Source organism: Nipponia nippon, unplaced genomic scaffold (genome assembly GCF_047370975.1).
Source record: "Nipponia nippon isolate SJK-2023a ecotype South Korea unplaced genomic scaffold, ASM4737097v1 scaffold_6, whole genome shotgun sequence".
Lineage (NCBI taxonomy): Eukaryota > Metazoa > Chordata > Aves > Pelecaniformes > Threskiornithidae > Nipponia > Nipponia nippon.
In genome coordinates, this window is record NW_028262380.1 from 6,388,949 (window position 1) to 6,405,636 (window position 16,688).

General features: G+C 44.3%; 1 protein-coding gene across 1 annotated transcript in view; it reads left to right on the forward strand.

The window, feature by feature from the left end:
- The first annotated feature begins 5,390 nt into the window (after window positions 1–5,390).
- The window catches only part of EIF2AK3 (eukaryotic translation initiation factor 2 alpha kinase 3), a 45,541-nt gene continuing 34,243 nt past the window's right edge, over window positions 5,391–16,688 (forward strand). The window contains exons 1-2 of the mRNA XM_087737403.1: window positions 5,391–5,793; window positions 12,468–12,597. Coding sequence (XP_087593529.1) covers window positions 5,531–5,793; window positions 12,468–12,597 — 393 coding nt within the window. The 5' untranslated portion in view covers window positions 5,391–5,530. The remainder of the gene's footprint in view (window positions 5,794–12,467; window positions 12,598–16,688) is intronic.

Sequence of the window (16,688 nt, forward strand, 5' to 3'; positions counted from 1 at the left end):
GCTGGCAACGATCTTTCCTGCAAGTTACACATTTTAAAGTGTAAATACACGCTTCTAGTGGGATATATATTTCTTTCACGATGCATTATTAATGGTAAAACTGAAGGAGCAGCTGACTGGGTCTGAGGTTATTCCATTCAGTATCCTAAATGTTTGAGTGCTCCTTGAAATGAAAAAAAAAAGCAGTCACTAGGGTTTCACGCCGATTCACAAAGCCCATCCTTATGTGTGGGCATCTCTCACATCCCACCGGAATGGGGAGCGTTAGTCCAGAAGTTAGGTACGGGGCGATAAACCTGTTTGTGTCCTCGCAGCAGCGGCTGATGGCTTTGGGTTGAAAAGCGTCTTGCAGTGCGTCTGCCGGGAGGAACGCAAACATTGCCACTTCCAGATAACGGGGCTTTCTGTTAGCAACGCTTTCTGTTAGCATGGTGAGTTACACTTCCAGTGAATGCAGGAAAATCTTTCATTTACGGTGTGCCGAGCCTTGCCTATGCACAAAAAAACGGCGTTGGGCATTTTAGAAATGGATTTTCTTCACGTTTCAGCGACAACCAGCTCTGTTTGCAAACAGCTCAAAGTCCTTTTGTACAAGCCTGCGTTCGTCCCGTGTCGAAGCCTCGCCGGGAGCCAACTCTCATCCTGTCTGCTCCCGTGCAGAGGGAGGTGTTGGAACCAGGTTTGTTTGAACAGACGTTCTGCTTGTCGAACAGGGTGGTAACTATGAAGGGCCGCCGGGCTGGTAAGGGTGGCTGCATGATTCTGGGTGCTGAATTCTGCATCTGAGGCTGAAATTACACGTTAGGAAATTACACGGTAGCTGAGATAACAGCTTGCTGTTGACAAAAAGGGAAGATCTTGCTCTTTACTCCCTTCAGTCACCATCCGCTCTCAACCTGGGTACAGAGTTTATGCTGGCTCTGGCATTCCTCTGACCCTGTGCTGGTTCACCTTGCCACGCAGGCAAAAAAAAGCTCTTTTTGCCAGGTGAGTGAGGCTGAACTGGCTCAGCCAAACTTAACGTATAACATCTCTCTGAAGGGGAGTTTTGTAACTGGCTTAAGCTGCTCTGGTCTACGACAGCAGTGTCCCCAAAAAAGGGGCATTCCCACCCTACGGTCCATCGCTTGCCAAGCTTTCCTGCTACTTCCATGTGTTGGCAGAGAGCTGTTTTTTTTCTGAAAGGTAAAGCAACCAACAAAACGAAGGTCAGTTTCCCTTCACCTTTCCTGGGGAAGGCAGAAAGATCAACCAGTTGGGAGTGGGAAGGCTGCAAGATCATCTTCTGTGGGAGACTTAGCCCAGCTTACACCTGTTGCAGAAGTGCGCGCTAACCTGAGTGAAATGCTAGCGAAGGCACGGCAGCCTCTGGGTGTCAGATGTGTTTATCCAATTGACTGTATGTCTCTCTCTCGTGATAAGGCATGAAACAGCTAAAAACCAAGAAGGTAAAACTTCACCAACACACTGGAGAAACCAAGTAGAAGATCGAGCATCTCATCGTCCCAGATCAGCTCGCTCTCTGGTCGGCAGCGGCTCTCCAAGCCCGTCGTCTCCCAGCAATTACATTCTTGCTACCTGATTTTTTATCCTGCGAACTCCAGTTCAGTGACATTTCTTCTGAGTAACACCTACTTCACTGCTCGTCTCCCGTTTGATCTGTTGGATGAAAAATTGCTTGGTTTTATTCTGCTTGTCCAAAGGCATCAGCAAGGGTGCTGGTATACTAATTACAACGTATGCAGCTTTTTGCTGGTCTGAATCCTCCTGGGGGAAAAGGCAGGCTATAAATGATCATTTTGCAGGGGACTACGAATGGCCCTTGGTACAGGGCAGCCACGAGGTGGCATGCTGGGCTTTTGCTGCTGGGCCTAGCCGATCTGGGAGCAAGTTCTTCAAGAAAAGCAGGCAGATCTTTAGTGGAGTTATGTAAAACACCATTCCCATTAACATCCATCCATCCTGCAAGAACAGGCTTTGATTTCCACATAAATGGCTGGTCAGATTTAAAGTTACTGTCATATGATTGAAATAGATCTCTTATGTCAGTCAAAACAGAATAGAGAATGTGAGTCATGCTTTGCAAAAAGCAGGAAGTTTGGGTTTGTTGGCAGAAATTTTTAATACAGAAAGAAAATTACACGGCTGTATTGCCGTGTTTGTCTTAAGGATTTGTGAATAACATTGTCGTGCCTTAGAGAAATGTTTCCAAAACAAAAAAGTAAGAGCTTTTAGATTATGATTGTTATTCCTTATGCCTCAGTGGTAAGGAATCTAGGAGGAGTCTAGAAGAAAACATGTACTCTCATGAAAATTGTTACAGCGCCCCTAAAATAAAAGGCTGCAATTGGAAGACTGCTGATCTGGGGCAGGGGGTGGGAGGAAATACAAGAAAATGAGGTAATACTCATGGGTGTGATCGGGACACTTGCACAAGGCTGTTATTGTTTTGCCTTACGTGTAATAAACCTTCACGAACCAGCACAAAGGTAGAAGTCTGCTTGTGAAGTGTTCCGATATTCTGAAACTTGCTGGGGTCTGTGGTTACCGCGTATCTGCCTCTAAGCCCCTTGAATAACTCGTGGGACAAGAGAGAAGTTACTGTAAAAAGCATGGCACAGAACTAGTTTTTCTGCGCCGTCTATAAATAGGATGGAGTTCAAAATTTAAATATATTAGTTACCCTTCAACATGGCTGTTCAAAACATCGCTATGCAAGAAAGATGAATTTGAATGGGAACAGGTGCAGGGGAGGGCTAGTGAGATGAACGGGGGAGCAGAGAGCCAAAAGTGTAAGGGAAGAATAAAAGCCTTTGGCTTGGTTTGCCTAGCAAAACAGAAGGAACTTGATTACTCTTTATAAACATATGAACGGGTAGGCACTCAAGAGAGAAGAGTTATCTAAATAAAGAAAATATTAGCACAAGACCATATGTGTACGATAATAAAATGTCATTTAAGTTACTAAAAATGACATGAGCTGTTTGGCACGCGGCACAAGGTAAACTCTGTCGGACTTTGTGATCACGAACTAAGTAACGAAAACCCAAAAACCTCTGGATTGCAACTCGGTGGCTGTCTGGGGAGCAGTGTTCGTGACCTGACTTTGCATACATCTGGTGCTTTAGAATAGGTGTATTTCCAACTTATCAGAAAATAAAGAGTGCAAGCAGGAAGAAAAATTTAGGTAGAAGTCTAAAAATGACAATGACAAGCTCTTTAAAAAAGAGTTCACTGAGCGATCAAAGAGCCATGATTTCAAAATCAAGAGAGAAAATACATTGACAATTCCTGTTTTATTAGTGGCCTGGAGAGGGTGATTAAAAATTAAAAATAAACAGCCAAAATGGGGAAAGCGGGAAATAAAAAAGTGTTGGTATAAATGAGAAGTTATGAGAAGCATAGTTATTGGAAGTGAAGCACATCAAAGGAAATCCATAGCTGGCAAGGCTAAATCCCAGAAAACCCTAGTAATGGTACAGGCCCATTACTAGATGGACATGATTAAAATGTCAATAACGATGCAGAAGTGTTCACTGAACATTTATGATCTATGTAAAGAAGCAGTAAGATATGTGGGTGGATTACTTAACAGTGATGTGATAAATTTCAGTCCATTAGTAACCAATGAAGCTCTTGTCTTCTAGGGATGACTGTGCTCCAGGAGCTCTGAGGCAGCTGGTGGCGGAGACCCCTTGTCTGTTGACGTTCCTCTTCAGTAAACCTTGAGATACTAGGGCAATTCTAGAAAGCAAAAAAAGTGCCAGGCTGGTATCTGTCTTCAGAAAGGGCAGTTGTATGGTACGTATTAAATGTAGATGTAGGAACAGTTCCTAACTGAACACCGAAAAAAGTTGGTACGTCACTCAGATTAAAAAACCAGTAATGCCAGGCAGAGGTCTATTCGAAATCTCATTTCACGCTTCAAGGAGACAACAAATAATTCAATTTCCTCTGGAAGGTGTAATAAACTTTTTAAAGGATTTTTGCTTAGAATTGCACAATATTCTAATTTAAAAAAGAAGGTAATAAAGCATCAGGTAAGCATGTATTAAACACTGGTCTCACAGATTTTTTTTTTTTTTTTTTTTTAGAATGGTTATAAATCATTACTGAGGCTCAGGATCCCTCTAGGATCATGTATGCTATAGAATCATAGAATCGTTTAGGTTGGAAAGGACCTCTGAGATCATCAAGTCCAGCCGTTAAACTGCCTGCCTGGTCCACCTCTAAACCATGTCCCTAAGCACCGCATCCACACGTTTTTTGAATTCTTTCAGGGACCGTGACTGCACCACTGCCCTGGGCAGCCTGTGCCAGTGCCTGACCACTCTCTCCGTGAAGGAGTTTTTCCTAATATCCAACCTAAGCCTCCCCTGGTGCAACCTGAGGCCGTTTCCTCTCGTCCTATCGCTTGTTACTGGGGAGAAGAGACCGACCCTCACCTTCCTACAGCCTCCTTTCAGGCAGTTGCAGAGAGCGATGAGGGCTCCCCTCAGCCTCCTCTTCTCCAGGCTGAGCACCCCCAGCTCCCCCAGCCGCTCCTCCCCAGCCTTGGGCTCCAGCCCCTGCCCCAGCCTCGCTGCCCTGCTCTGGCCACGCTCCAGCCCCTCCATGGCCGCCTTGGGGTGAGGGGCCCAGCGCTGAGCACAGGACTCGAGGGGCGGCCTCACCAGTGCCGAGCATGGGGCACGATCACCTCTATACCACGCACGTATGTAATCAATATTTTCATTAGTCATTTGGAAGGAAATACAAAATCACTCCTAACACAATCTGCAGACGCCGTCCGCGTCAGCAGGGTGGCGCAATCAGGATGCCAAGAGCCGTCGTTCAGCAGCGGCTGCCCGGGGCCGCGACGCCGGCCCCCGCCCCGCCGCTCTCCCTCAGCCCGCCGGGGGAACATGGCCGTTCCCGCCCGACGAGTCCATTCCGCTCCGGGGGGGCCCTCGACTCGTGTCCCCCCCCGCCGCCCCCCCCCCCGTCCCGCGCGGCGGGTGGTGCGCGCCGCTGGCCCCGCCCTGCCGACACGGAGGAACAGCCACGTCTCCAGCGCGGCGGAGGGGCGGCCGGGAAGGGGCGGGGCCGCACCGCCCGGCGCGCCAGTCAGCAGCACGTGTGGCGCGGCGCCTCCGCCAATCCCAGAGCGGGTCGGTGAATCATGCGCTTTCGATTGGCCGGGGCAGCGGTAGAGGGAGGGGAGAGAGCGGCGTGACTCCAATTGGCCCGGCGGCTCTGTTGACAAACACCGCTCCTTCCCGCCAATCAAGGAGAAGCGGCGGGCGGAGCGACGTGGCGCCGGCCCAATGGGCTCCCTCTCCGCCGCGAAAGGGGCGGGCGGCGGTGTCGGGGGCGGTTGCGCGCGGAGTGCCGGTACGTGGCGGGCGAAGCGGGCGGGGCGCGTGGCGGGGCGGGGCGTCGCGGGGAGGGCTGCGGCGCGCGGCGGGCGCCCATTCTGTGGCGGCGGCGTTGGCGGCGGCAGCGTTCATGTCCTAACGGCTGGCGGCGGCGGGCGAGGCGGGGCCCCTCCATGCGGGGGCCGCGGTGCCGCAGCGCTCTGGCCGCCTTCACGTTGTTGGTGCTGTTAGGGGTGGCGGCGGGCGGCCCGGAGCCGCCAACGGGCGATGCCGCGGCTGTGGAGGCCGCTTTCGGGTTGGGGGCGGCCGCCGCTCCCGCCGCTTTACCGGCCGGTTCCGCTGACGTGACGGTGGAGGACGATGAAGCCGGTGTGGCCCCCGCGGCGCCCGGTGAGCAGGAGGCTGAGGAGAGCGGAGAGGCCCGGACCGGCGGCAGGTGGGCGTCGGTGACTGGGATGGGGGTCAGTGCCTGGGCCTGGGGCGGGGGGGTCGTCCGTGCCTGGGGCTGAGGGGGGCTCGGCCGTCTGGGTGGGGGTCCGGGCGTGGGGATGCTGGGGAGGGGGTGAGCGCCCGGTTCGGGGTGCTTGGCGGGGGCCGGTACCCGGGGCAGGGGTCACTGCCTCGGGGGAGAGGGGTGGCAGCGGCCAGGGTTGGTGCCTGGGGCTGCTGGGGGCTGTGTCCAGGCTGGGAATGAGCAGATGGGGGGGCTGGGGAGGGGAGCGATGCGTGGGACAGGAGCTGCGTGGTCGCGGGGGTCCTGTGTGGGGATGGGGTCGTGCCCGAGCGGGCTCGCAGGGGAGCAGCACCGGGCTGGAGCGGGAAGAGCGGAGGAGAGAGGTGGGAGAGTTGGGGTGTAGGTTGTTGGGAGAGGGAGCGGTGCCTTGGGAAGGGGGTGCCTGGAGAAATAAGCAAGCTGGTGCGTGGGGTTGGACTGTAGGGACACGCAGGGAAGTATCTGAAGGTGGGAGGAGAGGCGAAGGGGTGGAAGAGATGAGTCCCGTGATGGGGCTGGAAGTAGCGCGGCAGTGATGGACAGGCTGGACCGAGGGAGAGGCTGTGGCAGTAAGGAAAGGGTACTTCAGGACCTCGCCATCACCAAGGGTATTTCAGGACCTTGCCATTGCTAAGGTACTTGTTCTTTTCTATGGTTGTTAGTAGGGAGAAAAGGTGCCTTAAGTCTTAGACAAATAAGCTGCCAGATGTTACGCTATGTGACATCTGGCTTGTCGACGTACCCTGGTAATACCAAGTCTCGATCCCTTCCTTGCTTTGTTACCTGGTGACAGTCCTGTGCCTGCGGGAAGGAGACCCAAAAGCGCTGCATCTGTAGTCTAAACTCTTTCCAACACCTGCAACTCAGAGTTGTTCAGAGCATCGTATCCCTTTCTGTCATTTGTTTTTCTTCTAAAGCAAATGCAGTTCTCCTGTTTACTTAATTGTCTGTTAAACACAGACACTGGTGTATGCTTGAAGGGAAGCAAAACATTCAAGACAAATTGCCGAACAAGTTTAAGAATGTAACAAGAGCAAATAAAATACTTAATAACCGCATGTGGCAAGAAGCTCTGGCAAAAGGAAAATTTTAATGAATGACTCAAGTGCAGAAATGTTACTGAGCTGTTTGCAGTCTGTTTCTGAATTGGCTGAGAAAGATGAGGTGATAAGCCACAGCCAGAGTTTAAAGGAAGAAGAGCATGACTAAATGCATACTATATTTGAGAACCTGTTCCAAAAATGAAAAGCCCCAAGCTTCTTGTTAGTATACCCAAGCATTCACTTAGAGCAGGAAACTGGCTGGTAACTTGGCATCCTGTTTTCTTTGAGGAAAATCTGTTCGCCTGTCAGCAACAGGATCATTCTTTTGTGCATCAGGTCATCAAAATCCTACCTAGTTTATTACGGTTCTACTGTATTCAAATTTTAATAAGACCTTCATTTATTTAGCCCTGAAAATATTTAAAAATTAATTTTCTGTTTTACTACTAGAGCTAAGTAAAAGACACTAAAGATGTTCAATTTCGTGATTTAAGCCTGAGATTAAATGTAGTTTTTTTCTAATTGATTAGTGCATAGGAATAGATTTGCTGTCATCAAATAAAAATACAATGGCTGCCTGGCCATAGTATTTGCCTTCATTTCTTATTTTTTTCATCTGTATTATTTGTGAGGTCTCTACTTACCTCAGCTAATTGTTCTTCAGCCATAAATTATCCATGTGATCTAACAGGTCAGTATAATCTGAAAAAAACCAACAAAACCAAAACCCAAATGCCAACTGTTTTTGCTGTAGGCAAATGAGTATAATCATCTTGGCTTTGAGGATTTTTTTAATTTCCTAGAAGAAAATGTGAGGGTTAGTGAATTACCATGCTCTTTATATACAAACATGCAGATTTTGAAATTGCAATAGGTGTTTAGAGTTCAAGTTTGAAAGACAGCCATATTTGCAATGTCCCAAATGGCTTTTGAGGGTTGAGGGTATTTGGGGTGTGGGTTTGTTTTTTTTTTTCAAACTGAAACAGGAATAGTGGTAAATGTTGTACCAAAATTTTGGTAAGTTCTGCTTTGTTTTTCTAACAAAACCAACTTATTTGAATAAATTCAAAGTTTTTGCACAATGAAAGGGTGTAGATGAGCTAAATAAGTGTTCCTCCTCTATCCTGTTTACATCTTCCCGTGCAATCTTAGCCCTTTTCTTCTGTTCATAGGTAAATCGGATACCTTCACTTCTGTAAAGTAGCACAGAGCTGTGCTCAGGCCACCTGATCTCAAGAAGTGGGCTGTGTTCATGATGGGATATAAACAATGGTTTAAAGGCCCAGGACTGGCCTTTTGTCAATGTACATGGAAGTTTGTAGTAGATATTTTGCATAGTTTCAAGGGGGAACATTATAACTGCACTTCAATAACAAGCTCATGTCTGTGAGCAAAAGAAAACGTTTTCGTTTAACTGTAGAGGCTGTTTGTAGATGGTCGGGGTGGGGGAAGTATGTCCAGATGTGTTTTCATATTGACAAAGCACAAATAAAATCTGACTGTATAGTATTAGCTCAGTCTCTGCCAGCTGCTGTGATTACAGATATCTTCGTATACACTATCTTGTACTGGCCTCTTGTTTTAGTCCTTTTGCTGGCCATCTGTAAGGGCCCAGAAGGGATTTTCTTTTCGTCCATCACTTGGTTCATAATGTGTTCTGGAGCAGCAGCTAGAGGCAAGGTGAAGTACGTTAAGTGTCGTCATCATTTTACTGACGTTTGTTTTTCAGGTGCCTGGTTGATGGATCCTGGGATTTAAGTAATTGCCTAGTTCGGAGTGATTCCTTTCTCTATCTTTTTTTGTTCTAGTTCAGGCTTGTGGAGACTACTGCAATTCTGGTTTTGTGTTGGTGTGTTGTATTTTTTTCCCTTCTCTAGTATGCGTGTGATGTGATTCACTCCCTAGTGTAGTCCGTGATTTACTTTCAGCAAACGTCTTGCCATTTCAGGAATTTGCAGCCTTGATGCTGTTTGTCTCTCCCCTCCTCGCTTCCTTGGCATTATAGTTGTGACTTTTGACCTTTCTACCTTTGACCTTAAGTTGGGTAATATTTTGTGTTTTGTGTGGGATGGTATGCAGAATTGAGGTCTTGTTTGGCAGTGTTCTTAGAAAACTTGTATGTTGTTGGAAGCTGGCTTTATTGGTCAAGGTAGTCTTTAAGCTTTACCCCAGTCAGGAGGTGGTGTTGATAGAGCCAGTGATAAGGTATCGTTTTGTAGAGAATAACAGGGTTTATCAGGCTTAACCGAAATAGAAGCTAATGCGGGAGTTCCTTTTCCTTGCAACTTGTCAATTAGGTGTCCCAAAGATGCATCCAGAATATCACTATTTCAGTTTAGTGTAGTGGAATTGCAGGTACAGTCCTAACCTCTTCAGCCAGCAAAGGCTTGCAAAGAGATGGCTAAAAGGACGCTCTTTTTTCTTGAATCATAGCTGTATTCTACTGGTGTTTGTAAGAATTTGCTGTAAGAATTGGGCATAATACGCTACAGTAAACTTACGGTAGCACTGCGGGGTGACAAAAACCAAACTGCCTGCCTGTTCTTAAGCTCTGAAATAGTTTCTTGAAGTAGTCACCTAAATTGCTTTTATCAGAATGTGTTAATCTAGTGCTTGATGAGACTAGCTGAAAGATGGGAAGATCTCTTGTCACCACTTCATACTCTCAGTACGCAAAACTGCAAGCAGTGGAATCTCACAGAAAGGGGGGAAACGTGAAAAAAGGAAAATCTGATAGCGAGAAAGTGTAACGTTAGCATGGGTCTAGGGCACATGTAGATAAATTGCAGATCTTATACCAATGACAGTTCAAGTGACAGGGTTTTTAACTTACTGCAGACAGTCAGAGATGGGGAGAACAGGTATTAAGATTTTCATTTATAGAAAAATAGTAAGTAACGAAGGATTTTATTACAAGAGTAAGGATTTTTAGCAGGTTTTTTCTGACACCCAGGATTACTGTTGAAGAGCAAGATGAAGATGGGACCAGAAGAATGACCATTTAGTTCAAAATGAGTCGTTCATTAAAAAAGCAAAGAGAAAGGAATGCTTTTCTTGCACCTAGTTCCAGTTCTAAAGGTAGCCGCATGCAAGATTTAGGTATAGCTAAGCCCGTCCTGTTCCTATGTCTCATGGAAGTGTTTGCTCAGCAGGTGGAGTTTGTGACGCAAAGTCCATTATAGAGCTGGTGGCCAAGGGGACTAATAAAGAGTACCATTGCACGCAAGGGAAGTCAGGATTTTTAGGGTATGCAGAAGCAGTTGGTTAAACCAGTTCCTTAAGGTGTGCTATTGGTACAAAGGTTCCCTCTGAAGGCATGATTCCCCCCCCGCCCCCCCCCCCCCCCCCCTTTCCTAATCAGCTAAACTTAAAACGTAAGCGTGGTTACACCACGATTTGGATTTGGGTGACCGGAGATCATGATGCAGGTACAGATTCCAGAACTGCCCTCTTAGGTGGCGGTGGCGAGGCTTAAATAATGAGATATCCCTTGGGGAAGGTGGTGGTTTGCATCTGGTGGGGAAAGATGATGTGGAAAGGTAAGATACAAAGGCATAAAACACTTGTTACTTGAGGGAGAAGTCAAGCGGGAAGAATTAGATAAAGGAAAACAATGGGAGTAGATGGGAAGGAAACATTTCACAGTGCGATTTTAGGATTTTTCTTCTCTACAGTGTTACTGCCAAAATACCCTCTGTTCTAGCTACATTTCTGCCTTTTTTATAACCTATTTGTCAGCTGGATCAACAGAAAATTTAAACAGACCCACTTGGAATAATATTTTTATGCAATGCTAGAGGGTTTCAGATAAATTGTTTTACCGTAAAGCAAACAGATTCTGTTAAATGTGTGTCCAAGGCCTTTAATGTGCAAGCACTTGTTTATGGTGCTTGAGAATAGATAGTCTCCTGCAATCTGGTTTATTATTAACCCAGTATTGGTTTCTGTACAGTTGGAATAATTGTATGTACTCGGCTTATAAAAACTCATGTAGTCTACTGTTCAAATATTTGCACAATTGATAACTTTTCTAACAGTTTCTTAAACTAAGCTTTTGGAGGAATGTGATGCTTGGCCACCTTCAGAAGTAGGAGCTGCTACGTTGGGTTTGGTGCAGTTAAAAGACTTATTTAATTTTCTGTTTATTAACAATATAGTGCTATAGTACAGTATAAGGGCCTATAAAATGTGTGGGTTATTTTTACATGTAAAACTGCAATGTTTTACATGACCTTTGTTGTACGTGATGTAACAAGCCACTGTCCTTGAACATGTTTTTAAGATCATGATTTTAGTTTTTCCCTCTTTAAAGAAAAACTATAGCCCCCATCATTTCCTCTCCAAACTTCAGCTTACCACACTGGTAACTTTGGACAAGTGAATATATTTGGCTTCAGTTCTGCACAATAATTTAGTGTTCCTCATTGTTTACAGTAATGATTTGTATACATGTCTGTGTGTGCATTACCTCTGCCCTGCCCTTTCACCCCCACCCAAAAATAGTTAATCTGCCCATCAGGTTTGTTTGCACAGTTCCTTATTCTCATTGAAACCAGTGTCTATAAAGGTCCTTCTGGGTCACTAGATCCAGCCTCCCTCAGTGCAGGCAGTCTGTAAAGTGATAGAGCTCTACTCCCGCAGCCTTTGAAGCTTGGTGAGCCTGTTGCAAGCCAAAACTGCCAACACATCCCAGCTTTTTCAGGTCAGAGTGAAACAATCTTAAAGGAAAAAAAAGTCCCTTCAAAAATGCCTTGTCAGTGTTTTGTCTCTGATGTGTTGCTTGGTTTTTTTTGGCTTGTGTTTTTTTTTTTTTTAATGCTTGAATTCTAGCCCAATCAGAAATGCTTATTCTAATTGTACTGCTGTATAAGAAACAAGATTTACTAGAATTGATGAGCTTCAAGCGCTGTAGAAAACAACAGCTAGCCTGCCGTTACCATGCATCCCCAGACAGATAGGCTACTTAAAGCCTAAGCTGCATAAGGCAGTTTGCTTGCTTTGCTGTCTGCAGATGCTGGAGGTTGTTTCTAGTGTTCTGTGTATGCCTTAGGTGAGACTCGTTTTATTCTAAGACTTGTCAAATCTCCAGGATTTTGGTATTTGATGCAGAGGTATTGAAAACTTAGTTGTGACTTACTATTTCTTACGTACTGATTTGCTGGATAAATTGTTTCAGGTTTTGATTGTTTTGAAAGGACGTATTAAAGATCAGTGTGGAAGGGACTGGAAAAAATAGGATCTATACTGTTCACATAAACACCTCAAAAGATGATCTCATTCAGTGTTGTAGTGGTAACACCTGCATGTGGGAGCCAAAAGTCAACTCTCTTCCCCTGAAACTGAACTCTGAAAGTGTCTTATAACATGCAAATTAGTTTGACGTCCAGCCAGAGGCTTTAACTTTTCTACTCTCTCTTGTTGGTCTAGGTAGAACTACCAAGTTAAATTGCTGTTTTGCAGAAGGTATAGACTTCAACTTTAAAGTTGGAGTTGCACTGTGTTAAATATGGAAAACAGCTAATAGATAAACTCCGTACTGCTGTAGTTTTGATTGTGAATGCTTCCAACTTGCAGATCTCTAGTAATCATCAGCACTTTGGATGGACGGATTGCTGCACTGGATCCAGAAAACAGTGGGAGGAAACAGTGGGATCTGGATGTGGGATCAGGTTCTCTTGTGTCATCCAGCCTCAGTAAACCAGAGGTAAGGCTTAATCTCTTTCCTGACCAAATCTTTAAAACCAGAATATTCTATAATAAAATGCATGCAACTTCCTGTTTGATAGATGTTAAATAATGCAGCCAACTTACTGTGGATAAAGTTTGATAGCTATTGTAAAACTTTTTTTTGGAGTGCTTACATCATGTTGCCCTTTCAAACTAGAGTGTGTCAGCATTTTAGTCTTGTGAGTGACGTATGTGATAACTACCAAACCAGATGATGTAACTGAGTTTGGGAATTGTATGCAGTTGCTAATTGAAAACAAGTTACTTGTAATTTGAAGCAAATGAAAGGATCATCTGCTTTGTATTACTAGAGTATGTTTTGGCAAGTACTGGCTTCCCCCCTGCCCCAAGAAAAGCAAAAGTCCTTGTGACTTAATAAATGAACAAAGGATTGTTGTTTGTTTTTTTTTTTTTTTAACTAGATAAGCATGCTGCCTATGAAATAGAATGTGTTAGCAATGAAATAGTGCTGAAGGTCACTCTGAAGTACTGAATGGTAAAGGGTTGCATCGCTTATTGCTGATGAACTGTAAGAAGGAAATCTAAAGAGTTAAATTTCTTGTTTGGTGCTATTTCCACCATCAGTTTGAATAAACTTAGGCTAGAAATTAGAAGGAAGTTTTTTGCTATTTTTTTTTTTTCTGCACCAAAGAAGTGAGATCCATGCGTCATTCTCTCCTAGAATTAGGAGGAATAAATATACCAGCTAAGAGGTAGTTTGTGGTGATGACAAAGTGCATGGTCCTTCACTGTCACGGATGGTTGGATTTGATGACCAGTCCTATATTGTGCTTTCGCATGATGAACATCAGAGAATGAAAGTTGAATTAGGGGTATTCAGACTGTATAAGCTTCTTGCTTGTGGTTCTTTGTTGCTGTCTAGTTTACATGACCTCTGTTTCGGTATAAAAAAGTCTAAGGAAAGATTTGGTCTGTTGCTGTGGTAGTGTAAGTATGAGAGCTAGTAAAAAGTATCTCAGATTGCGAAAGTAATGTGAATGTTAACTCATGTTCCTTTGTTTCTGAGAGAATTTTATTTACGGATGCAACTTTTTGAGTCTTGTTCAGATATATTTCTGTGTTTACAATGTATTTTTGTGTTTAAGAAAAAACACTGTGGGAAAGAAGAACTTTCTTAAAAGTATGTTCTAGAACAGAATTTAAAAGAATAGGAAAACTGTAAAGAGAACTGTAAAGAGCTCTGTAAAGAGGAAGGTGCCAGTTATAAACTGTGGTCCTTCACAAATGTTTCCAACAGTAGATTCTTAAAATATTGTTCTTTTGTCTTTTGCGAATAGTTTCTAATGACCACTGTGAAAATAGAGCAACCGGTTATAAACCACACATTTGAAATATGTGCAAATATGAACTTCATTTTTAGTACAAGTTAAGACATGAGCCCAGGTTTTTAAAGATTTCAAGAATGCAAGCATTTAATACAATAGAAGTGTTTTTGCAAATCTAGATTTTGTTGATCAACTGATGTCTCCAGAGTTTTGATCTTTTTCCAATGTGGTATGACTGTAGAAACTAAAGGTTTGTGCACAGACAATAAAAATTGTAGTTTATCCATGCAATATTTAATTCCCTTTTGTGGCTACAAGTTAGTAGGTTGTGGGAGCTGTAAAAATACACTTTTGAAGAGTGTTTGTTATGCATATAGGAAGTTTTCAGATGAGCTTTCAAATTGTTGCATTTCTACAACTGTGGCCAAAGACACTGATGGATTTTGGCAGTTAAGATGCAGAGCCTACGAGAGAACTAATTTTGGAAGTAAAACTTCATTCTGGCCTTATAGAAGCTGTTAAGCGTTACGAATGTAGGCCTTTTTAGACTTACTGTCATGTAAACAAATGCTGTTAAGGTATGACAGAATTTAACATGAAACAAAAGTGATGAATACTCCAAGTAAGTTACACTTAAACATTTAAATATTTATTTTAAACATTTAAATATTTAAATGTTTAATCTGCTGTCAGTATCAGCTGAAAGACTTTGTGCAGGGAATCTAGACACTGCTTGAGTGAGTAATTGGCCTCATTAAAGTTGTTGGGACAACTCTGTTTTGGGTCAAAATATTAAATTCTTAGAGCCTTATCTCCCCACTCTACAGTATTTCTTCTCTGATTTGGGCATGTGGCATGTTACGTTTTGCTCTCTCAAACTAACTACTGAGGCTTTTTCTTCCTCTTCCAACATTTTAAAGGTAAAAAAGGTCTCTGTGCTTGCAACCACAATATTATCTTCATTATAAACTAGTATCATTATGTAAGTTGTTAACCTACCTCTTCTTGCAAGAAATGGCAGATGAGAAACACTTTTTGCATTACGCTTGCAGTGTTAAAGATTTGTGTTCTTTCGGAGTGAGGAAAGTGTGTGCTGCTGTGTCTTAATTGTTTTGAGTTTTTTAACTATCTTGGGTGAGAGTGCAATGAATTGTAGTTTCAGGCCATGGTGCGAAAGCATCAATTTCGTTTCCAAGTGCCTTTTAAGAAAAGACATTATATCTTCAAACTTTGTGTTTAATAGACGAGTAGTTACTTCCTTTACCTAACTGTAAAATGTCAACTTGGCTGTCTGGAGCTCATGTGTTAATTAGGAAAGTGAGGTAGTAAAATTTCAAATGTTCCAGCAGCTCTGTCAAACACTTCAGATCTTGAAACTACTGCTTAAGACACTGACAAGTGAGATGTTCATCATTTGTCATGTGAACAGATCAATTAGAAAGGAAAGGCTGCTGAACTACTAATTGTGTGTCTGGGTGAGGAAAATGGTAAAATTCATTCCTTGGCTCTAAGCTCCAACATAAACAATCATGGTCAGGTTGCCAAGGATGAAAAGGTATGACTCTGCATTTCAGTCTTGTGCATAAGAATTTAAAAAATTTGTTTCCCTATCCATTGTGTTAAAGTGAAAAGTCCTTCTATATAAAATCTGTATGTTTACAACTCCAAAATTTCTTGTTACTTGCCCATAAAGATTGCTTGTTGAAGTTCAGGGTAAAATCCTTGAATCTCAGCTTTTCTAGAAGGGAGCTTACTTTTCATGAAAACACTTTAATTTATTCTTTAAAATTTAACTTTGTAATGAATACACCTGAGGGACGGGATGCCATCCAGAGGGATCTGGACAAGCTTGAGAAGTCGGTCCCTGTGAACCTCATGGGGTTCAACAAGGCCAAGTGCAGGGTCCTGCACTTGGGTTGGGGCAATCCCCAGTATCAGTACAGGCTGGGGGATGAAGGGATTGAGAGCAGCCCTGAGGAGAAGGACTCGGGGGTACTGGTGGATGAAAAGCTGGACATGAGCCAGCAATGTGCGCTCGCAGCCCAGAAAGCCAACCGTATCCTGGGCTGCATCAAAAGCAGCGTGGCCAGCAGGGCGAGGGAGGGGATTCTGCCCCTCTGCTCTGCTCTGGGGAGACCCCGCTGGAGCCCTGCATCCAGCTCTGGGGTCCTCAGCACAGGAAGGACATGGACCTGTTGGAGAGGGTCCAGAGGAGGGACACAAAAATGATCAGAGGGATGGAGCACCTCTGCTGTGAGGAAAGGCTGAGAGAGCTGGGGTTGTTCAGCCTGGAGAAGATAAGGCTCTGGGGAGACCTTATTGCAGCCTTTCAATACTTAAAGGGGGCTCATAAGAAAGATGGGGACAGACTTTTTAGCAGGGCCTGTAGCAATAGGTCAAGGGGTAACGGTTTTAAACTAAAAGAGGGTATATTCAGACTGGATATAAGGAAGAAATTCTTTACAATGAGGGTGGTGAAACACTGGGACAGATTGCCCAGAGAGGTGGTACATGCCCCATCCCTGGAAGCCTTCAAGGTCAGGTTGGACCTGATCCAGTTGTAGATGTCCCTGCTCATTGCAGGGGGGTTGGACTAGATGGCCTTTAAAGGTCCCTTCCAACCCAAACTATTCTATGATTCTATGAATACATCATCTGTACTTAGATAGAAGAGAATACTTTTGGGAGAATCAGCCAGTTAAAATAATGATGCTTAATCATAGTGAAAATAGAGAACTGTCTCTCAAGCAGTGGAAATGGTTCATAGCACATCTTTGTGAGA